Source organism: Pseudophryne corroboree, chromosome 12, assembly GCF_028390025.1.
Source record: "Pseudophryne corroboree isolate aPseCor3 chromosome 12, aPseCor3.hap2, whole genome shotgun sequence".
Classification (NCBI taxonomy): Eukaryota; Metazoa; Chordata; class Amphibia; order Anura; family Myobatrachidae; genus Pseudophryne; species Pseudophryne corroboree.
Genome location: NC_086455.1, coordinates 64,245,414 through 64,269,801, shown reverse-complemented (window position 1 = coordinate 64,269,801; position 24,388 = coordinate 64,245,414). Strand labels below are relative to the sequence as shown.

General features: G+C 47.3%; 2 protein-coding genes across 4 annotated transcripts in view; one reads left to right on the top strand and one right to left on the bottom strand.

Moving 5' to 3' along the window:
* PRIMA1 (proline rich membrane anchor 1) overlaps positions 1–24,388 on the top strand; it is a 151,198-nt gene that overhangs the window by 60,128 nt on the left and 66,682 nt on the right. The gene's annotated exons all lie outside the window — the stretch shown is intronic.
* LOC134980667 (protein kinase C delta type-like) lies at positions 21,588–23,297 on the bottom strand. Its single transcript, XM_063947578.1, has one exon. It carries the CDS (start codon positions 23,232–23,234, stop codon positions 21,756–21,758), a length of 1,479 nt encoding a protein of 492 aa, XP_063803648.1. The 5' UTR covers positions 23,235–23,297; the 3' UTR covers positions 21,588–21,755.

Below are 24,388 nucleotides of genomic sequence, written 5' to 3'. Positions count from 1 at the left end.
TTGTGTGCGAGGAGTTCAAACTGTACCTCGCACTGGTTAAGAAAACCACGGCAATTCTTCGGGTTGCTGTTGTAGCGAGAGGGAGTGGGAAGCTGAAGGCGTGACCTGGTTCCGGACACCGCGTGAGCATTATCGGAAGCGACTACCGGAGCTGGAACCGGAACTACTGAAGCCAGGGAAACCTGAATTTGATCCAGCCTGTCGGATAGTTCTTGGAGATACCGCATCATCTGGTTTTGCGCCGCCTCTTGACTCTGAACACGGGAAGCCAGATCTTGGATGGCACTCGCTTCTGGGTTCCGATTCCCCAGGTCCATGTGGCCTGTGTATACTATCACTGACCTGGTTGGAGAGTGTTGTGGACTCGGGGCTTCTTCCGGTGACCGGGAAGAGGAACCGCTACTGGGTCGCAGTAGAGATGGCCGGATGTAGGTCTTCCTCATACAGGATAAAGACGGTAGGCAGGAGGCACGGAGGAATGCTTGATGGTCTCCTGAAAGACAAGACTTTTAAAAGTGCTGAGTGCTGAGGCACAGAGGTGCTGGAGATATTGAGGTGCTGGAGGCACAGAGGTGCAGAGGTACGGAGGTGCTGGAGGCACAGAGGTACGGAGGTGCTGGAGGCACAGAGGTACGGAGGAGCTGGAGGCACAGAGGTGCTGGTAGACACAGAGGTGCGTAGAGGCGCTCGGGGCGCTTGGAGGCACTGATGTGCTTGGAGGCACGGAGGTGCGTGGTGGCGCTTGGAGGCACTGATGTGCTTGGAGGCACGGAGGTGCGTGGTGGCGCTTGGAGGCACTGATGTGCTTGGAGGCACGGAGGTGCGTGGTGGCGCTCGGGCGCTTCGAGGCACTGATGTGCTTGGAGGCACGGAGGTGCGTGGTGGCGCTCGGGCACTTGGAGGCACTGATGTGCTTGGAGGCACGGAGGTGCGTGGTGGCGCTTGGAGGCACTGATGTGCTTGGAGGCACGGAGGTGCGTGGTGGCGCTTGGATGCACTGATGTGCTTGGAGGCACGGAGGTGCGTGGTGGCGCTCGGGCGCTTCGAGGCACTGATGTGCTTGGAGGCACGGAGGTGCGTGGTGGCGCTCGGGCGCTTGGAGACAATGTAATGCTGGGAGGCACGGAGATGCTTGGGAACACTGAGATACTGGAAACACAGATATGCTTGGAGACACAGATGTAGCAGGAACAAGGGAGCTCTGGAGATCACGGTTTCTGGCAGGCAGAATTGATGATACACAGGCGCCGGATCTCTGCCCGGCGTCTGACTTTAAACCTCCCGCCTTTGCCTGATTGGCGGAGCGGGCAGGTGACGTCAGCCCCGCTCCGCCTACCTGACCTCAGTCAACATGGCGGAGCCCTCACTCCGGGAAGCTGCCGAGGAGACCCACCAACCCGACGCTGGAACCCCGAGACCGCCGGAGGAGAGAGGCGCCAGGCCATCCAGGACACCTGCAGAGGCAAGCGCGGCCGCCGCTGCCCACGAGGTGTGACAAAGCCTTTCTGCCATTTCATCTTGGATGACATCTCCCCACTTCAAACTTAATATTTCCAAAACAGAATTAATTATATTTCCACCAGCCAATAGTAGTTACCAACCTGATATCTCTATCACTGTTGATAACTCAGCAATTATCCCTACCCCACAAGCTCGCTGCCTAGGTGTCATTCTTTACTCTGAACTGTCTTTTGTTCCCCACATTCAATCTGTCTCAAGATCATGTTACATACATCTAAGAAACATATCCAAAATACGACCATATCTTGCACAAGACACAGCAAAAACTCTAATCCATGCTCTCATTATCTCCCGTATTGATTATTGTAATAGTCTCCTGACTGGTCTTCCCAAACATAGGCTCTCACCACCACAATCCATTTTGAACGCAGCTGCGAGGCTAATCTACCTCGCTAGACGTTCATCGTCTGCAGATCCGCTCTGTCAGTCCCCCATTGGTTACCGGTATTCTACCGTATTAAATATAAATACTTTTACTTACATGCAAGGCTATTAACCAAACTGTACCAACATACATCTCCTCACTCATCTCAAAATATCTCCCTACCCGACCTCTCCGCTCTGCACAAGATCTACGTCTCTCATCCACACGCATTACTTGTTCACACTCAAAATTACAGGACTTTATCCAGGCTTCATCCGCTCTGTGGAATGCCCTCCCATGCACAATAAGACTCACCTCTAGTCTCCAAACCTTTAAACATTCCCTGAAAACTCACCTCTTCAGACAAGCCTATCAAATTCCAGACCCACCCACATAACCTTCAGTGCTTCCCTATCTAATTACATACTCTCTGTACAGTACACATAACATCGCATATCGTGTCTTTCTTTACTCTCACACCCTCCTGACACTTGGCCAACATTGCTGGGTGATCATGTCATACAACCCATTAAGAACCTAGCAATCTGATGGACCATTATGCAATAGATAGCATCGATCCTTGTGTATCAATACCTATTTCCCTATAGATTGTAAGATTGCGAGCAGGGCCTTCCTACCTCTGTGTCTGTCTGTTTTTACCCAGTTTTGTTCTATTACTGTTGTTCCCCAGTTTTGTTCTATTACTGTTGTTCTAATTGTAAAGCTCAACAGAATATGCTGCGCTATATAAGAAACTGTTAATAAATAAAAATAAATAAATATCTGACAATAATAGATTAGCTCTAAGATAACTAAGTCAATGAGGACACTATCTCATACCTACAGGCTATGCCTGTACTTCATTTCAAAGCAAAATTGGATGTTTTATCTGCTGTGTACACGGGGCATGGAGGCAAAAGTATTGATTAAGTATATTATCCCAAGTGCACAAAATAACCTTGTGGATACATCAATGTGAGAAACAGCAAAAAGTAAAAGTTCTGTGAATTAAGTGCTGTTTCCCGAAGTGTTCTGTAGTCGACACACTTATTTCCCAGGTAAAAAAAGGATGTGCTACCTTGGTCTCCGGTTGCATCCTGCTAACGTTGGGGGCATTTGCCCCCCAGAAGTGCAGAATGACAACGCATACAGTGATTGGTGTCCTTGTGTTCTTATTTTTATGATATTGTGCCTGTTTAGATATGTATGGCTTAGTTCATCAACATACGTACCAACTTCATAGTGCCAGGAATCAGGGCAGGGGATTTGGCCACGTAGCAGTGTGGATGGAAGCCACGTCATGTTAGGGTTGACCACACTCTGAAGTTTGCCTTGCATTTTTGGAGCGCTAAACTGCCCTTTACTCCACTTTCTCCTCTTTCTCTCCTTACACCCATTTATTTCTGTACACTCCGGGGGCAGGTTCTTGTGGCAACTGTTCAACGCTGCTCGTCCAACTTTCCAACCAATGAGATAAAGCATTCCAGTTTTGTGACCCACTTCCACAGACTTTTCGTAAAGGAGTGGATTCAATTAGCCTCAGTTAATTACCATAAGCTAATTGATCTGTCGGGGCTATTCCATTATAGCCTGCAATCAGCCCTCAGGCTGCAGTTAATGCAAATTTCAGTTTGAGCCTTAAGTGGAGCAAGACTATTAAGTCATAGCTCAGTAAACTTATCCTGGATTTTTTGGGTTGATGTGCGGTAGCCGGTAATTTACTGCGCAAAGATAAAGGGCTGTAATTGAATAGTCTCGGGCATTAAAGGCCCAGGCTACCACCTTTTCCCAGCGTGGTAAATTACAACATGTAATTGAATTTGACCCATAATTTGTATGAGAGAGTACAACTATATAGTACATATTTACCAATGTAATTAAATTACAGGTTGAGTATCCCTTTTCCAAAATGCTTGGGACCAGAGGTATTTTGGATATCGGATTTTTCCGTATTTTGGAATAAATGCATACCATAATGAGATATCATGGTGACGGGACCTAAATCTAAGCACAGAATGTATTTATGTTACATATACACCTTATACACACAGCCTGAAGGTAGTTTTAGCCAATATTTTTTATAACTTTGTGCATTAAACAAAATGTGTGTACATATACACAATTCATTTATGTTTCACATACACCTTATACACACAGCCTGAAGGTCATTTAATAAAAATTTTTTAATAACTTTGTGTATTAAACAAAGTTTGTGTACATTGAGTCATCAGAAAACAAAGGTTTCACTATCTCACTCTCACTCAAAAAAGTCTATTTCGGAATATTCCGTATTTCGGAATATTTGGATATGGGATACTCAACCTGTATTACAATGTGCAAGTGGCACATTAAATTAAATCAGTCCCTGTTTATGTATAAACAGGGATTCTGTCAGGATCTCGGCAGTCAGAATCCTGACGCTGGAATCCCGACTCTATTCATAATGCCGACAGCAGCACCCCGAATAGGGTCTCTGGTCCGTCGCCGAAGTCCCGACAGCCAGGATCCCAAATGATCATCCACCGCCACACTGGAGAGGTAACCCGCGTGGGGGAGGGTTAGGTTAAAGGACCACCGGGGAGGGTTAGGCTCCGGGGGTGGAAGGGTTAGGCAGAGGCGTAACTAAGGCAGGGCGAGTGGGGCATGTGCCCTGGGCGCTGTGGAGACCCGGCAGAGTGTGGGGGGGGGGGGGGGGGAGGCGCCATCGTCCAGGTAGTGTATGTGCAGTACTACCCGGCGCCAGCGGCAGTGTGTTTTTTATTTAACCAGAGTGTACATGCTAGTACTGTATCGGCGGCGGTGGTATGCCATCCCTCCTACCTGAATTGCACAGGGGACTGGGACTGGGAGGGGAACGCAGACTCCGCCGGGCGAGTGGCCGCTTCTTCCAAGGAGGTGGTAGTTAAATCCGCCCATCCAATAGCAGCGGTTTTGGGCGGCGTTTCCTCCAAGGCAGCGTCATTGGGTGAGCGGGGAGTTGGGAGGCCATCATAGGCTCCCTATGTGTTCCCCTCCCAGTCCCAGTCCCCTGTGCAATTCGGGAAGCAGGGATGGCGAATCCGACGGCACTACACATGGACTGTCACTGCAGTGATCAGGTTAAATTAGAAACACACTGCAACCGGCGCATTGAGATCTCGCTGCTATGGCAGCGGCCCTACTATTTCAAATCTGCCGCGGACCGGCAGCCAATCAGGAGCGGCTGCTTCTGATTGGCTGCCGGTCCGCAGCAGATTTGAAATAGTAGCACCGTGGTCATAGGAACCACAGTGCCGCCAACCTCAGCCTCCTCCTCCTTGCACCGCCGCCACCCTCTGCCTCCTCCTCTGCTACACCACCGCTGCCCTCAGCCACCCTCAGTCTTTCTCTGCACCTCCGCACCTGCCGACCACAGCCTCCTCATCAACCGCAGACCACAGCACCCTCAGCACCGCCGCTGCTAAATAGGTAATCTTACCCTGCTGCTATCTCTCTCCCTAGTCCCTACTGTATGCCCTTGCTGTCCCTCTCTCTGTCCCTATGTCCCTGCTTTCACCTTCCCTGTTCATCTGTCACTCTCCCTGTCCCTATGTCCCTGCTGTCACTTTCCCTGTCCCTTTGTCACTCTCTCTGTCCCTATGTCCCTGCTGTCACTTTCCCTGAATTTTGTATCATTCCATGTGGCATAATGTGAATTCCGGCTCATACCGTGTGCTATAATGTGAATTTCATCTCATACCGTGGGGTATATTTACTAAGCTCCCGACTTTGACCGATTTGATGTTTTTTCGTCAAAGTGTCATCTCGGGAATTTACTAAACTGAAATCTCGGCAGTGATGAGGGCATTCGTATTTTTTTGAAAGTCTAAGATAAAAAATACGAATGAATACACCATCGGTCAAACGCGGCTGTTTAGGTATACAACTCAGTAATTTACTAAAAATTCAAATTCACAAACATTGCCGGCAATAGCCAAACACTGCCGTGAAAAAATACAAATCGTAAAAAAAAGCAGTTTTAAAACAGATCTGCTTTTTTTACCGTGTTCTGATAGTCATGCACGGATCCATGAGATCCGTGCATGTTTATCAGTGGGAAGGGGTGGGAAAGTGTTAAAAAGTAGAATTTTTTTTTGCGTGGGGTCCCCCCTCCTAAGCGTAACCAGCCTCGGGCTCTTTGAGCCGGTCCTGGTTGTAAAAATATGGGGGGGAAATTGACAGGGGTTCCCCCATATTTTAACAACCAGCACCGGGCTCTGCGCCTGGTCCTGGTGCAAAAAATACGGGGGACATAAAGCGTAGGGGTTCCCCGTATTTTTTGAACCAGCACCGGGCTTTACTAGTCAGAGAGATAATGCCACAGCCGGGGGACACTTTTATCTTGGTCCCTGCGGCCCTGGCATTAAATCACTAACTAGGCACCCCTGGCCGGGGTACCCTGGAGGAGTGGGAACCCCTTAAATCAAGGGGTCCCCCCCTCCAGCCACCCAAGGGCAGGGGTGAAGCTCGAGGCTGTCTCTCCCCCCCCCCCCCCCCCCATCCAAGGGCGGCGGATGGGGGGCTGATAGCCATAGTGTAAAAAAAAGGACATTGTTTTTTGTAGCAGTACTACAAGTCCCAGCAAGCCTCCCCCGCAAGCTGGTACTTGGAGAACCACAGGTACCAGCATGCGGGGGGAAACGGGCCCGCTGGTACCTGTAGTTCTACTACAAAAAAAAGACCCAAAAAAAACAATACACAGACACCGTGAAGGTATAACTTTATTACATACATGCACACTTACATTCATACATACTTACCTATGTTGACACGAAGAGTCGGTCCCCTTCTCCACTTAGAATCCCGGGGTACCTGTAAATAAAATTATACTTACAAAAAATCCTGTGTAGATCGGTCCTCTTCTTATAAATTATAATCCAGGGACTTGGAAAAACAATAAAATGCATTACCCGAACCACGCACTGAAAGGGGATCCATATTTACACATGGATCCGCTTTCCCCGACTGCCGGGACCCCCCGTGACTTCTGTCAAAGAGGGTCCCTTCAGCCAATCAGGGAGCACCACGTCATGGCACTCTCCTGATTGGCTGTGCACTCCTGAGCTGTCAGTCAGGCAGCGCACGGCAGAGATACAATGTAGTAGATAGGCGCTACATTGTATCCAATGGTGGGAACTTTGCGGTAAGCGGTAGACCACAAGAGTGACCTCACATAACCTCGCGGTCTACCGCTAACCGCAAAGTTCCCACCATTGGATACAATGTAGCGCCTATGCGCTACATTGTATCTCTGCCGTACGCTGCCTGACTGACAGCTCAGGAGTGCACAGCCAATCAGGAGAGTGCCATGACGTGGTGCTCCCTGATTGGCTGAAGGGACCCTCTTTGACAGAAGTCACGGGGGGTCACGGCAGTCGGGGAAAGCGGATCCATGTGTAAACATGGATCCCCTTTCAGTGCGTGGTTCGGGTAATGCGTTTATTGTTTTGCCAAATCCCTGGATTATAATTTATAAGAAGAGGACCGATCTACACAGGATTTTTTGTAAGTATAATTTCTCTAACGTCCTAGTGGATGCTGGGGACTCCGTAAGGACCATGAGGAATAGACGGGCTCCGCAGAAGACAGGGCACTCTAAGAAAGAATTAGGACTACTGGTGTGCACTGGCTCCTCCCTCTATGCCCCTCCTCCAGACCTCAGTTAGAATCTGTGCCCGGACGGAGCTGGGTGCATTTTAGTGAGCTCTCCTGAGCTTGCTAATAAGAAAGTATTTTGTTAGGTTTTTTATTTTCATAGAGATCTGCTGGCAACAGACTCTCTGCTACGTGGGACTGAGGGGAGAGAAGCAAACCTACTAACTGCGGATAGGTTGCGCTTCTTAGGCTACTGGACACCATTAGCTCCAGAGGGATCGAACACAGGAACTCACCCTTGGTCGTCCGTTCCCGGAGCCGCGCCGCCGTCCCCCTCACAGAGCCAGAAGACAGAAGCCGGCGAGTGAAGCAAGAAGACATCAAAATCGGCGGCAGAAGACTCCTGTCTTCATATGAGGTAGCGCACAGCACTGCAGCTGTGCGCCATTGCTCCCACACTAACCCACACACTCCGGTCACTGTAGGGTGCAGGGCGCAGGGGGGGGCGCCCTGGGCAGCAATTGAGTACCTCCTGGCAAAATAGAGCATATATACAGCTTGGCACTGTATATATGCATGAGCCCCCGCCATTATTTTTCACAAAATCGCGGGACAAAAGCCCGCCGCTGAGGGGGCGGGGCTTCTTCCTCAGCACTCACCAGCGCCATTTCCTCTCCACAGCTCCGCTGAGAGGAAGCTCCCCAGGCTCTTCCCTGCAGAATCACGGTAGAAAGAGGGTAAAAAGAGAGGGGGGGGGGCACATAAATTTAGCGCAAATTCACTAATACAGCAGCTACTGGGTAAACACTAAGTTACTGTGTAATTCCTGGATTATATAGCGCTGGGGTGTGTGCTGGCATACTCTCTCTCTGTCTCTCCAAAAGGCCTTGTGGGGGTTCTGTCCTCAAATAGAGCATCCCCTGTGTGTGTGGTGTGTCGGTACGATTATGTCGACATGTTTGACGAGGAAGGCTATGTGGAAGCAGAGCAGGTGCAGTTGAATGTGGTGTCTCCGCCGACGGCGCCGATACCTGATTGGATGGATATGTGGAAGGTGTTAAATGATAATGTAAACTCCTTGCATAAAAGGTTGGATAAAGCTGCAGCCTTGGGACAGTCATGGTCTCAACCCATGCCTGATCCTACAGCGCAGAGGCCGTCAGGGTCTCAGAAGCGCCCACTATCCCAGATTGTTGACACAGATATCGACACGGACTCTGACTCCAGTGTCAATGGCGATGATGCAAAGTTGCAGCCTAAAATGGCTAAAGCCATCCGATACATGATTATAGCAATGAAGGATGTATTGCACATTTCAGAGGTAAACCCTGTCCCTGACAAGAGGGTTTATATGTCTGGGGAAAAAAGGCAAGAAGTGACTTTTCCCCCTTCACATGAGTTAAATGAGTTATGTGAAAAAGCTTGGGATTCTCCTGATAGGAAAGTGCAGATTCCCAAACGGTTGCTTATGGCGTATCCTTTCCCGCCAACGGACAGGATACGCTGGGAATCATCCCCTAGAGTAGACAAAGCTTTGACACGCTTATCTAAGAAGGTGGCCCTGCCGTCACAGGATACGGCCTCCCTAAAGGATCCTGCGGATAGGAAGCAGGAAGGTATCCTGAAGTCTGTTTATACACATTCCGGTACCATGCTGAGGCCGGCAATTGCGTCGGCCTGGATGTGTAGTGCTGTAGCGGCATGGACAGATACTCTGTCTGAGGAACTGGATACCTTGGACAAGGATACTATTTTACTGACCCTGGGGCATATAAAGGACGCTGTCCTATATATGAGGGATGCCCAGAGGGACATTTGCCTACTGGGCTCTAGAATAAATGCAATGTCGATTTCTGCCAGAAGGGTCCTGTGGACTCGGCAATGGACAGGTGATGCCGACTCAAAAAAGCACATGGAGGTTTTACCTTATAAGGGTGAGGAATTGTTTGGGGACGGTCTCTCGGACCTAGTTTCCACAGCTACGGCTGGGAAGTCAAATTTTTTGCCATATACTCCCTCACAGCCTAAGAAAGCACCGTATTACCAAATGCAGTCCTTTCGCTCACAAAAAGGCAAGAAGGTCAGAGGTGCATCCTTTCTTGCCAGGGGCAGGGGTAGAGGAAAGAAGCTGCACAATACAGCTAGTTCCCAGGAACAGAAATCCTCCCCGGCTTCCACTAAATCCACTGCATGACGCTGGGGCTCCACGGGTGGAGCCAGGAGCGGTGGGGGCGCGTCTCCGACATTTCAGCCACCAGTGGGTTCGCTCACAGGTGGATCCCTGGGCTATACAGATTGTGTCTCAGGGATACAAGCTGGAATTCGAAGTGATGCCCCCTCACCGCTTCCTCAAATCGGCCCTGCCAGCTTCCCCCATAGAAAGGGAGGTAGTGTTAGCGGCAATTCACAAATTATATCTCCAGCAGGTGGTGGTAAAGGTTCCCCTCCTTCAACAGGGAAGGGGTTACTATTCCACAATGTTTGTGGTACCGAAACCGGACGGTTCGGTCAGACCCATATTGAATTTAAAATCCCTGAACATTTACCTGAAAAGGTTCAAGTTCAAGATGGAATCGCTCAGAGCGGTAATTGCAAGCCTGGAAGAGGGGGATTTTATGGTGTCTCTGGACATAAAGGATGCTTACCTGCATGTCCCCATTTATCCACCTCATCAGGAGTACCTCAGATTTGTGGTACAGGACTGCCATTACCAATTCCAGACGTTGCCGTTTGGTCTGTCCACGGCACCGAGAATATTTACCAAGGTAATGGCGGAAATGATGGTGCTCCTACGAAAGCAAGGAGTCACAATTATACCATACTTGGACGATCTCCTCATAAAGGCGAGGTCCAGAGAGCAGTTGCTGATCAGCGTAGCACACTCTCAGGAAGTGTTGCAACAGCACGGCTGGATTCTGAATATTCCAAAGTCGCAGCTGATTCCTACGACGCGTCTGCCCTTCCTGGGCATGATTCTGGACACGGACCAGAAGACGGTGTTTCTCCCGGCGGAGAAGGCTCAGGAGCTCGTGACTCTGGTCAGAGACCTCTTCAAACCAAAACAGGTGTCGGTGCATCAATGCACGCGAGTCCTGGGAAAGATGGTGGCGTCATACGAAGCCATTCCCTTCAGCAGGTTCCATGCGAGGAACTTTCAGTGGGACCTGTTGGACAAGTGGTCCGGATCGCATCTTCAGATGCATCGGCTGATCACCCTATCCACCAGGGCCAGGGTGTCTCTTCTGTGGTGGCTGCAGAGTGCTCACCTTCTCGAGGGCCGCAGGTTCGGCATACAGGACTGGGTCCTGGTGACCACGGATGCAAGCCTCCGAGGATGGGGGGCAGTCACTCAGGGAAGAAACTTCCAAGGGCCGTGGTCAAGTCAGGAGACTTGTTTGCACATCAATATCCTGGAACTAAGGGCCATATACAACGCCCTAAGTCAAGCGGAGCCTCTGCTTCGCAACCAACCGGTGCTGATTCAGTCAGACAACATCACCGCAGTGGCTCATGTAAACCGCCAGGGCGGCACAAGAAGCAGGGTGGCGATGGCGGAAGCCACCAGAATTCTTCGTTGGGCGGAAAATCGCGTGCAAGCACTGTCAGCAGTGTTCATTCCGGGAGTGGACAACTGGGAAGCAGACTTCCTCAGCAGGCACGACCTCCACCCGGGAGAGTGGGGACTTCATCAAGAAGTCTTCACACAGATTACGAATCGATGGGAACTGCCACAGGTGGACATGATGGCATCCCGCCTCAACAAAAAGCTACAAAGGTATTGCGCCAGGTCAAGAGACCCTCAGGCGTTAGCTGTGGACGCACTAGTAACACCGTGGGTGTTCCAGTCGGTCTATGTGTTTCCTCCTCTTCCTCTCATACCCAAGGTGCTGAGAATCGTAAGAAAAAGAGGAGTGAGAACAATACTCATTGGTTCCGGATTGGCCAAGAAGGACTTGGTACCCGTAACTGCAAAAAATGCTCACAGAGGACCCATGGCCTCTGCCTCTCAGACAGGATCTGTTGCAACAAGGGCCCTGTCTGTTTCAAGACTTACCGTGGCTGTTTGACGGCATGGCGGTTGAATGCCGGATCCTAGCGGAAAAAGGCATTCCGGATGAAGTTATTCCTACGCTGATAAAGGCTAGGAAGGACGTGACAGCAAAACATTATCACCGTATATGGCGAAAATATGTTGCTTGGTGTGAGGCCAGGAAGGCCCCTACAGAGGAATTCCAGCTGGGCCGGTTCCTGCACTTCCTACAGTCAGGAGTGACTATGGGCTTAAAATTAGGGTCCATAAAGGTCCAGTTTTCGGCCCTATCCATTTTCTTTCAAAAGGAACTGGCTTCACTTCCTGAGGTTCAGACATTTGTAAAGGGAGTGCTGCATATTCAGCCCCCTTTTGTGCCACCAGTGGCACCTTGGGATCTTAACGTGGTGTTGAGTTTCCTGAAATCTCACTGGTTTGAGCCACTTAAGACCGTGGAACTAAAGTATCTCACGTGGAAAGTGGTCATGCTATTGGCCTTAGCTTCGGCTAGGCGTGTGTCAGAATTGGCGGCTTTGTCATGTAAAAGCCCCTATCTGGTTTTTCATATGGACAGGGCAGAATTACGGACTCGTCCGCAATTTCTGCCGAAGGTGGTGTCATCTTTTCATTTGAACCAACCTATTGTGGTGCCTGCGGCTACTCGTGACTTGGAGGATCCAAGTTGCTAGATGTAGTCAGGGCTTTGAAGATTTATGTAACCAGAACGGCTGGAGTCAGGAAAACTGACTCGCTGTTTATCCTGTATGCATCCAACAAGCTGGGTGCTCCTGCTTCAAAGCAAACTATTGCTCGCTGGATCTGTAACACGATTCAGCAAGCTCATTCTGCGGCTGGATTACCGCATCCAAAATCAGTGAAAGCCCATTCCACAAGGAAGGTGGGCTCTTCTTGGGCGGCTGCCCGAGGGGTCTCGGCATTACAGCTTTGCCGAGCAGCTACTTGGTCGGGTTCAAACACTTTTGCAAAATTCTACAAGTTTGATACCCTGGCTGAGGAGGACCTTGTGTTTGCCCATTTGGTGCTGCAGAGTCATCCGCACTCTCCCGCCCGTTTGGGAGCTTTGGTATAATCCCCATGGTCCTTACGGAGTCCCCAGCATCCACTAGGACGTTAGAGAAAATAAGATTTTACTCACCGGTAAATCTATTTCTCGTAGTCCGTAGTGGATGCTGGGCGCCCGTCCCAAGTGCGGACTTCTTCTGCAATACTTGTATATAGTTATTGCTTAATTAAGGGTTATGTTATGTTGGCATCTGTTTGTTGATGCTCTGTTGTTGTTCATACTGTTGACTGGGTATGTTATCACAAGTTATACGGTGTGATTGGTGTGGCTGGTATGAGTCTTACCCTGGATTCCAAAATCCTTTCCTTGTAATGTCAGCTCTTCCGGGCACAGTTTCCTTAACTGAGGTCTGGAGGAGGGGCATAGAGGGAGGAGCCAGTGCACACCAGTAGTCCTAATTCTTTCTTAGAGTGCCCTGTCTCCTGCGGAGCCCGTCTATTCCCCATGGTCCTTACGGAGTCCCCAGCATCCACTACGGACTATGAGAAATAGATTTACCGGTGAGTAAAATCTTATTTTTATTTACAGGTACCCCGGGATTCTACGTGGAGAAGGAGACCGACTCTTCGTGTCAACATAGGTAAGTATGTATGAATGTAAGTGTGCATGTATGTAATAAAGGTATACTTTCACGGTGTCTGTGTATTGTGTTTTTTTGGGGGTATTTTTTTGTAGTAGAACTACAGGTACCAGTGGGCTTGTTTCCCCCCCGCATGCTGGTACTTGTGGTTCTCCAAGTACCAGCTTGCAGGGGAGGCTTGCTGGGACTTGTAGTACTGCTACAAAAAACAATATTCTTTTTTTTTTTTACACTATGGCTATCAGCCCCCCATCCGCCGCCCTTGGATGGGGGGGACAGCCTCAGGCTTCACCCCTGGCCCTTGGGTGGCTGGAGGGGGGGACCCCTTAATTTAAGGGGTTCCCACTCCTCCAGGGTACCCCGGCCAGGGGTGACTAGTTAGTGATTTAATGCCAGGGCCGCAAGGATCAAGATAAGTGTCCCCCGACTGTGGCATTATCTCTCTGACTAGTGGAGCCCGGTGCTGGTTCAAAAAATACGGGGGACCCCTACGCTTTTTGTCCCCCGTATTTTTGGCACCAGGACCAGGCGCAGAGCCCGGTGCTGGTTGTTAAAATATGGGGGAACCCCTGTCAATTTCCCCCCCATATTTTTACAACCTGGACCGGCTCAAAGAGCCCGAGGCTGGTTATGCTTAGGAGGGGGGACCCCACGCAAATTTTTTCTTGATTTTGAATACTTTAATTTTTTTTTTAAAGGTGCACAATGAAGCCCTGCACGGATCTCACAGATCCGGCCGAGATTCATTGTGTAAATTTTGGCAGTGTTTTACTATTCACTCCCGTAAAACACTGGCCGAAAATACGAATGACATCGACATCGAAAAAAACGAAAATGCAGAATACGACAGCATAGTAAATGAGGCGTACAAAATTCAAAAAGTTGCAAATTCACACATTCGATGTCATTCGTGTTTGAACTTTAACCTAATTTAGAAAAATACGAATTTTAGTAAATATACCCCTGTGTGCTATAATGTGAATTTTTTCTCATACCGTGTGCTATAATCTGAATTTCGGATCATACCGTATGCTATAATGTGAATTTCGTCTCATTCCGTGTGTTATAATGTGAATTTCGGCTCATACTGTGTGCTATAATGTGAATTTTGGCTCATACCATGTGCTATAATGTGAATTTTGGCTCATACTGTGTGCTATAATGTGAATTTCGGCTCATACCGTGTGCTATAATGTGAATTTCAGCTCTTACCATGTACTATAATGTGAATTTTGGCTCATACCGTATACTACAATGTGAAAGGGGCACCAGTACTAGATAGTATAAGGGTTCCTACTACACTGAAGGACACGCCCCATTTTGAGTGACCACGCCTCCTTTTCCGGAGCACGCGCATAGTTCCACGGGATCCAGTCTGAAGATCGACAGTATCTAGGTCGACAATGTTTAGGTCGACCACTATAGGTCGACAGTCACTAGGTCGACATGGATGGAAGGTCGACAGGGTTTCTAGGTCGACATGTGCTAGGTCGACAGGTCTAAAGGTCGACATTAGTTTTTCACATTTTTTTACTTTTTTTGAATTTTTTCATACTTAACGTTCCACGTGGACTACGATTGGAACGGTAATCTGTGCCGAGCGAAGCGGTAGCGGAGCAAAGGCACCATGCCCGAAGCATGGCGAGCGGACGCGGTGCACTAATTTGGGATCCCGGTCACTCTACGAAGAAAACGACACCCCCCAAAAAAAAATCCTCATGTCGACCTTTAGACCTGTCGACCTAGCACATGTCGACCTAGAAACCCTGTCGACCTTCCATCCATGTCGACCTAGTGACTGTCGACCTATAGTGGTCGACCTAAACATTGTCGACCTAGATACTGTCGATTTGATGAACCACACCCAGTTCCACCCCATACCCCCACTTCAAAAATTCCACTTTGGCCACTGCACCTACATCTATACATACACACCCTCTTTATATACAATCACACCTATTTGTGCAAGAGGTGATGATGGTAAGGTGCATGTGGAATTGAAAATAATATTCCCAGTAAGACATGAAACAGCTGGCGTCTCATGTTGGCACATCCCATTTTCAGTGTCCACGACTCCGCGCCCCTTCTGATATGTGGCCATGGCAAGTATTTTCAGTGCACGACAGTGGCGTGTGCACATACTTTCCTTTGTATGATTTTTTTTTTTTTTTTGGGGGGGGGGATGAGCCATTATTGATCTTGCCCTGGGCTCCAAAAACCCTAGTTACGTCTCTGGAGATAAGCCAGGTAGCCAGCATCTCGGGCGTCATTACACACAGCTCGTTGTATCCAAACATTTTAGAAATAAAGTTGAATAGAGGAGTATCGATTCTGGCACATATATTAACATGCCAAGTGATTCTGAGATATTTGTGAGGTTTATATAGTGTTTAGAAATTGTGTTATTACAATCTACTTGATATCAATTTTGTGTGTCAATTAATTATACTCAAATCTAATCATTTGTAATTGTAAGTCTCATCAACTTAGAAATACATATGTGTCAGATAGTCAAATTGGGCAATGATGTACCTGCTTTTAGCAGAGATAGTTGATATGTATATTGCACCTGTAAGCGTACACTCAATAAGAGTAAAAGGCCCTACACACTTAAGGATCTAACTGAACGATATGAACGTTCTTGTTCATTAATGAATGAGAACTCGTTCATATCTTTCAGTGTGTAGGCACTAACGATGAACGATGCACGGCCCCGCGCTCGTTCATCTTTGGCGCCGGGTCGCTTATAACTGCAAGCCTATAATACATCTACTAACAATTTTGTCCATATTAGTATGCAGGGCTATGGACCCGGGTGACGGGGGAGTGAAGAAACTTCACTCCCCCCGTCACTCACACCCTTCCCTACCCGCCGCCAGGTCACCCGTCAGCCTTATCAGCCATCGAGCACCTCGGCAGCACATCGCGGTGTGTAGGGCCCATTCATAGGTGTGCGCAGGGGGGGTGCCTGGTGCGCACAGGCACCCCCTAATGTCTGGCACCTCGATCTCACATGCCTGGTGCAGCGATTGCCGAGCAGGCTGATTACTGGCTCCTCTGCACTGCACCCTGTCAGGACTGCATTACTGACCGGATGCCTGGGTTAATCAAGGGTGCCACTGCCACCGGCTTTCAAACTCCCAGCTCCACCTCCATGTACAAAAACTGCGTGATGTGATTACGTCATGCTGCTGGCACGCCCACCTTTCTCCTTTTATGCTATGGCAACGCCAGCCACTGATGAGGAGCAGCATGTAGCCAGCGTTCCTCTTAAGAAGACAAATTCAATACTGGCAGGCAGTCCGCAGCAGCATGGACACGTCACTCGTTTTTCCAGCAGCAGCACTAGTCTGCGACGGTCAGTGTCAGTGAGTGGCTGACTTGTAAGTAAGCTGCTGCAGCTTGCAGGGGAAAGTGAGGGGGAGCCAGACCAGGCTGAGGAGGAGCAGTGTAATTGCAGTTAGTGCCATCAGGGGTGTTTGTTTGGTGCACACCACAACATCTGACAATGTATCTGCTTTATTAGGATTGGTACAAGGGTGGATATTTTATATTGCGTTGACCGTCAATAGATGGTGCTAAACACGCCCCGAAAGGCGGTGCTAGACACACCCCTCCGACGGTGCACCCCCTAATAAAATGTGCTGCGCACGCCTATGGGCCCATTACTGCTTTATGTTGAAAAGTTCTCTGGTATCCACATAGCCATAATACATCTACTAACTGTGCTGCCCTTTGCCTCGTCTTTTCTGCACACTGATTAGCTAAATGGCCTGAGTCATACCTGATCCATGCTGTGTGTTTTTGCACAGCGGGCGATCAGGCCCTAACTGCACATTCTATGCACCACAATGCACACGCATCGGAGAATAACAAAAGGGCATCACCGGTCAGCGTCAGGATGGTGCAAAAAATTTGATCGCACAGTTGTTCACAAGGTGATTGACAGAAAGAGGCCGTTTGTGGGTGGCAACTGAGCGTTTATTGGGAGTGTCCTGAAAAACACAGGCGTTACCAAGCGTTTTCGGGGAGGGTGTCTGACGTCAGCTCCGGCCCCGATCAGCCTGTTCTCATCGCACTGGAGGAGTAAGTCCTGGGCTGCACAGAGACTGCACACAGTGGATTTTTGCAGCTCGGCGTACACATGGGATCGCACACTTGCACAGTGAATTTACACTCCCCCTGGAGTCGGCGACTATCTGAACGCAGGACAGCAAAGTGATCAGCCCAGTGATCAGATCTGAATCACCCCCAAAGAGTACAGATGGTATTTATCACTTTGTATCCATTGGTATAGTCCTCTGAAAAAGTCTGCTGGCGGTGGCTTGGAATACTCTGAGTTTCCTGATATGTTCTGTTAATAATTGAGTAAGGTATTATCCACCTACTAACAGAGGCATTCTGTGCCATGTTATATCAGATTGATTTCGCTTATGTATGGTCAAAATGAAATGAAACCATCTCTGCCACTAGCAGTAATCACCCTATATTGAGTATATTTCAGAACTGGTCATAGCACAGGTTATAGGTATTGTGATTCAGGTCACGAATGGCCTGTTGCACCAATTTTGGTCTCTCAATAAAATATAATGTTAGATCAAATATACCAACCAGTCATCTGTGGGCCGCAATAGGTTTATGATTTCATGTGTCTCCTAATAATAATATGTAACATATGCAGAACAACTTTACAGTAGCTGGTAACTTAATATTGAAACCCTATTTAGTTGTTGTAGTACTAGTTATAAAAAGAATTTCAGTTGGGTACAGGTATATATTTAAGAGCAGTATAATGTAACACAACTATAATAATTGATACATTTATTATATCTCTCTTATTAAAAATCCAGTGTCAAGTAAACATTTCTTATTTATTTCTTAGAACTTGTATGAGAACACTGATTATAGAGAGTAAGATATAAATGTAATCTCAGGAACAGCGTGATATGATACAAATGTAGCACTAGATTACTCGGGTATCAATTTCCGTTATTGTAACATTATATCTAAGCACAGGACTGTGTGCCAATGTTAGCTATGACATCATACAACACAGGTTCCATAAACGGAGGTTCTCATTTGTTATTACATGACGTCTGCTTATACCAGCTTGTTGAGGAATATTATTGGAACATATGCTGTCTGTTATCCGTAAATGTTGCATCTACACACCATAAAATAGGTAACCCTGCTTGTTTAGGCGAGTCTGTACCCTCCTGCTATTCAGATATGTACTGCCACTTATATGCGGTACACTTTCAGATAGGTACTGCCACTTATATGCGGTACACTTTCAGATATGTACTGCCACTTATATGCGGTACACTGTCAGATATGTACTGCCACTTATATGCGGTACACTTTCTGATATGTACTGCCACTTATATGCGGTACACTGTCAGATATGTACTGCCACTTATATGCGGTACACTGTCAGATATGTACTGCCACTTATATGCGGTACACTTTCAGATATGTACTGCCACTTATATGCGGTACACTGTCAGATATGTACTGCCACTTATATGCGGTACACTTTCAGATATGTACTGCCACTTATATGCGGTACACTTTCAGATATGTACTGCCACTTATATGCGGTACACTTTCAGATATGTACTGCCACTTATATGCGGTACACTGTCAGATATGTACTGCCACTTATATGCGGTACACTTTCAGATATGTACTGCCACTTATATGCGGTACACTGTCAGATATGTACTGCCACTTATATGCGGTACACTGTCAGATATGTACTGCCACTTATATGCGGTACGCTTTCAGATATGTACTGCCACTTATATGCGGTACACTGTCAGATATGTACTGCCACTTATATGCGGTACACTTTCAGATATGTACTGCCACTTATATGCGGTACACTGTCAGATATGTACTGCCACTTATATGCGGTACACTTTCAGATATGTACTGCCACTTATATGCGGTACACTGTCAGATATGTACTGCCACTTATATGCGGTACACTGTCAGATATGTACTGCCACTTAGATGCGGTACACTTGCCCACTATGACATTGTCCCCCTCCTTCCATCTGGAATGTGCAGACCCTACATGGGTTGGGTTGAATATTCCGGTGGCCGGGATGCCGGCGGTCAGAATACAGGCCACGGCATCCTCTGCATATATTGCTTACAAAGAAATTTTGATCAATGGGCACGATTCAATTTGATGACAGTTGAATAGCGCCAGGAATTAGCTCCCGGGGCTATTCAATACAGCGCCCTGTGACACCCAACGACGGGATTTCTTCTCGCACCCCAGGAAACAGCGTTGCACAGGGCACTTAAGTTGGAGAATGCTTATTCTCCCGACAAAACACCCTGTTTAGTCCGGGAAAACAGACATTCTCAGACTTACCACTGCGCTGTATTGAATAGCCCCAGGAGCTAATTCCCACCGCTATTCAACTGTCATCGAACTGAACCGTGCCCAATGTGTACATATAATCACACTATTACATTGCGCTAATGTCCTTGTAAAATTAGTTCCGCTGAGCAATAACAGATATCCATGTGAACAAAGGCACACGCAATCATTAGTGTGAGAACTACGTAGAGAACTCCCCTTACCCTGATAGATGCCCGTACCACTGCTGTCAGCAGCACGAGTATGTACAGGGTGCTAGGGGGACATGACATAGCTGGGGAAGTCAGTGGGTGTAAATGTGTAAGTGGACGTCTGGAGTAGGATGGCATCTTTCTCCTAAACCTCATATAGTCTGAGGATTGTCCGTAAGATAAACCATAACATCTTAACACTTAATTATAATAAATAAAGACACGGAGACTTGAATTTGGCAGAAAATGTTAGCTATTTATTTAAGTGAACCATTACCTGTGAATAATTAAACTAAAGTATGGTGGCCAGAAAGAACGGCTAAACAACCCTATCCCATAAACAAACTATCTCATAAAAAACTGACGTAAACCTTCCAACAAACAATAGGTATCCGCTCAACCTCCATCCTGACTACCCACCCGTGAAGGTGATGAGGCTGCCACCCGAGAAGGCAGTCCAGCAGATGTAAAACCAGTCAGCGAAGGAGAGCGCACCTAAAAATCAAACACCAAACGACCTCCAATCCACTCTTTAATACAACAAATGTTAACTTGCCGTTCTTTCCCGCCACAACCAAACCGTGACAACCCACATCACGAAAATAGCCAACGCAACAACATAAAACAAACACCACCAGTAGGCAGGGAGGGTGGGATGACAAAAGCAGAAGAGGCTGACCCAGCCCCTTTCCCAGGCTTAAGAACCCATTCCACCTACCCCCAACATTCATTCCTATTGGCTAACCATAAAACTCCCATAATGCCTTACCGTCCTGCCCCCAGACTAGCTGAGGTTTGACCCACTCCTCTCCTATTCTGTCAATTCGTTCTCCAAAGGAGGCTCATTCAGCTGCTATTACATTTATATATTATTGCCATTATTGTGTCACATTGGTACATATTTATACAGGTGACTTACCTGCAGTATTTTGCCAGAGCTGGTCTGCATCTTGTACATGGTACCAGCTGTGTGGCAGTATTAATGTGTATACAAAACTAAGACTTTTGCTGTCTGCACTAACAATAATATACTGCACATCTGTGTGTATGTAGTAAATAAAACATTGGGGATTTGGTCATATTTTGATCAAAATATTTCAGCTTGCAGCCCATCATCAAGGGACCCCAATTTCCTGCAAGTTTCTGTTCTACACTAGCCTATATGCCCAGCACACCATTACATTGCAGTTACATGTATTCCCCTCCCAGATACAGGGGGGAGCATCTATACCGGGCTGGCTAGTGAACCGCACCCAACTAGGCCTTTTATAGCCGTGACTGAAAGCTGCCATGATAGCACTAGGCTGCGCTTGGTTATACCAATTGTGTACATGGTACCAGCTGCATGGCAGTATTAATGCCATATATGTACAGATGTGTCCTGTTGTGGCGCTGCTGACTATAGCAACACTCTGTAGCTGGATTGTGATGCATCGCCATATGCCGCAAGTGTTTGCATCGCAGCCGGGTCCCATTGAAGTACTGTAAATGGGAGACGGGTGCATGCCGGCTCCTATTCAAGTCTGTAGCATAGTGGAAGCATGTGATCACATGCGCCCCACTATGCTGCGCTGTCCCAAGGATAGCAGGACACATCTGTATACAAAAAATTTTTGGGCTATCGGTGCTAACAATAATATACTACAAATTTGTGTGCATGTAGCAAATAAAACAGAGGGTATTTTGTCATATTTTGATCAAAACATTTAAGCTTGCAGCCCATCGTCAAGGGACCCCAATTTTCTGCAAGGCCCTACCCTAGCTTATATGTCCAGCCTACCACTATATTGCAGTAGACAGATATTCTGGGACGTAGCCGGGGTGGGTCAGGTGCATTTCCAGAGACGTAGCCGAGGTCAGGGCAGGCGGCAGACAGTGTATAGTGAAGGATGCACTGGAGGTTGGAACAGGCAGCTGATGCAACAGGAACAAGATGTTTTAAGGATTGCAGATGTTTCTATTTCACGCTAGTGCATGTCTAGGGTATAAGATCTGATTGCATTGGCACATTATGGTATGTTTCTCTCCATACAGGGCATACAAATTGAATGTTGTCAAATAGCCCCTGGTCCATGGCAGGAATTGGTTGTCTGAAAATTTCACTGTGGGGCACAGAAATATTCTGTTTATCTAGATCCATGGCGTTCTTGAGCACTGTGAGTGGGGATGCTGTTTTTCCACTCTCTACCTCTTCCCAGTTAATAGAAGAGAAGAAGGGGTGTTCTCGCACGTCGCCATTTACCCCAAGCCGGAGGAACTGGTCCTTACACAGGAGGTTGGATAAAAAGTCCTTTGTTACTCCAGTAAGGCCTTCGTATGATGGTTCCTCTGTAATGATCATTGCTGCTACTTCTGACACGGATTCTCCAGGGAAAGGATCCGATCCTGTAGCGAGCATATATAATATAACCCCAAATGCGAACCAGTCCACAGCTGCACTGTATGGCTGGCCGGTTATCATTTCTGGAGCAGTATAGCCAGGTGTCCCGCAAATGCCTGCATTATCAGTTACTCCATACACATTCATTAGGGCTAGACCAAAGTCTGTGATCTTCAAATGGCCGTCTGCGGTCAGCAGAACATTTTCCATTTTGATGTCTCTGTGAATTATTCCTTTAGAATGCATGAACTGTAATCCACAAACCAATTCCGCCGCTATAAATGTTATTGTGGGAAGGTCCATCTCTGATGTCTCAAAAAAATCTAACAGATCTCCTCCACTAGCCAGTTCCATTACACAGTATAGATAACGATGTGTTTGGAAGGCTGCATATCCATGAGTAAGGAAATTGCTCTGATGTGCCAGCTGAAGGACCCGAAACTCGACCAAGCTGCCCTCGTCCTCTATTAGGGCTGTCTTCTTTAAGATCTTAATTGCCACTCTTTCCCTGCGAAGAGCGTCTGTTGCCAGCAGCACTTTTCCGTAGCCTCCCTCTCCAAGTATTGAGTGGAAAGTGAATTTGTCCACTGTTAAGGGGGCAGTGTCGGTGCTTTGGTGGCTGGTGGGCGTAGCGCCTGGTCGGCCTCTTCTAAATGCTGTTATGAATTTATTTTTTGTATTTTTTAGAAATGCTGCAATTCTGTCCCAGTTTCTTCGTGATCCCTTCCTAGTGATCTTGTTCGCTGAACGGGAAATCGGGCCTGCCATATGGCTGCACCCTTCCCCTGGATCTTCAGTAATGTCAGCGTTTCTCCTGTCTCTCACTTGCCAAAATCTGGAACATCGGTTACATGCTTTTATGAATTGATCCTGTTTCTTTTCCAGAAATGCTGCCAATGTGTTCCATCCTCTCTGTAATCGTGCAACAAATCTCCTCACCTTTCTGTCTGCTGAGTTGTTCCGGCCTGCCTGCTTTCCTCTGCGGTTCTGTTTTCCTCGGCACTTCTTTCTTTTCTGTCTCTTGTCTCTGGATTTCCATGCTTTTTCTCGTATTTTCTTTCTCCTATTCGTTCCCATGTTTTGTCATCCGACAGGAACAGGGCCCTTTAGAGAATATATCGCAAGATGTGTCTTCAGTCTAGAGCGTCTGAAGACTGGTTCTCAGGGGCTTCAGCAGCTGTAGAAGTAGCTGCGTGATGTCAGCAGTGACTGTGATGTCAGCAGTGACTGTGATGTCACAATTGTGCAGCTGAGCCTAGTCCTAAACATCTTCTACATTTTATGGCAGTTGATGTATAAGAAGGTTTCTTTATGTCCAAACTTTAAATTGTGTAAGATATGTAGAAAGTGTCTTAATTCTACCTATGTAAAATGTACCTGCCCATATTATGACATCAAAATTTATATTTTATAAGAAATATGACATTTGTGAGGAGGGATTAGACTGTATTGTGGTCATATCCGCCAGAGAAGCATGTAACACAGTCTAATTATTGGAGAATCTATGTGTTAATACAACGTATACCCATTATCCCCAACAGTGTCCCTTTTCAATTTAAGCACCTCAAAAATAACTGATGATAATAATACCTATTTTGTTACTAAGTGACTTAGGGGCAGATTTATTAAGCTCAGTGAAGTGATAAAGTGGAAGGTGATAAAAGACCAGCCAATCAGATCCTTACTGCCATGTCACAGGCTGGGTTTGAAAAATGACAGGAGCTGACTGGCTGGTCTATTATCACCTTCCACTTTATCACTTTACCAAGCTTAATAAATCTGCCCCTTAATCTTAACTGGTGGCAGGAGTATTACCATGCAATCACTTCTATTTCCCCATTGCAACCATTATTAAGAACAATCACATGTAAGGTGGTTTCCAATTATTTGTAGGCATGTGTAACTGTATGAAAGAGCCAAGAGATGGTGAAGAGCATTAGCATCAGTACAGAGGGGCAGATTTATTAAGCTCGGTGAAGTGATAAAGTGGAAGATGATAAAGTACCAGCCAGTCAGCTCCTACCTGTCATTTTTGAAACCCAGCCTGTGACATGGCATTTAGGATCTTATTGGCTGGTCTCTTATCACCTTCCACTTTATCACTTCACCAAGCTTAATAAATCTGCCCCAGAGTTTGTTGCGAAGGGAGAGATTGTGTGTGTCATGTGTCAGCAAAAAGATGACTAGAAATAAAGGGGGGGAGCCATTATTCATCTTGCTCTGGGCTCAAA

Bases quoted from the DNA above. Each gene is read 5' to 3' on its own strand.
- LOC134980667 (XM_063947578.1), bottom strand. From the start codon at position 23,234: ATGGGAACGAATAGGAGAAAGAAAATACGAGAAAAAGCATGGAAATCC.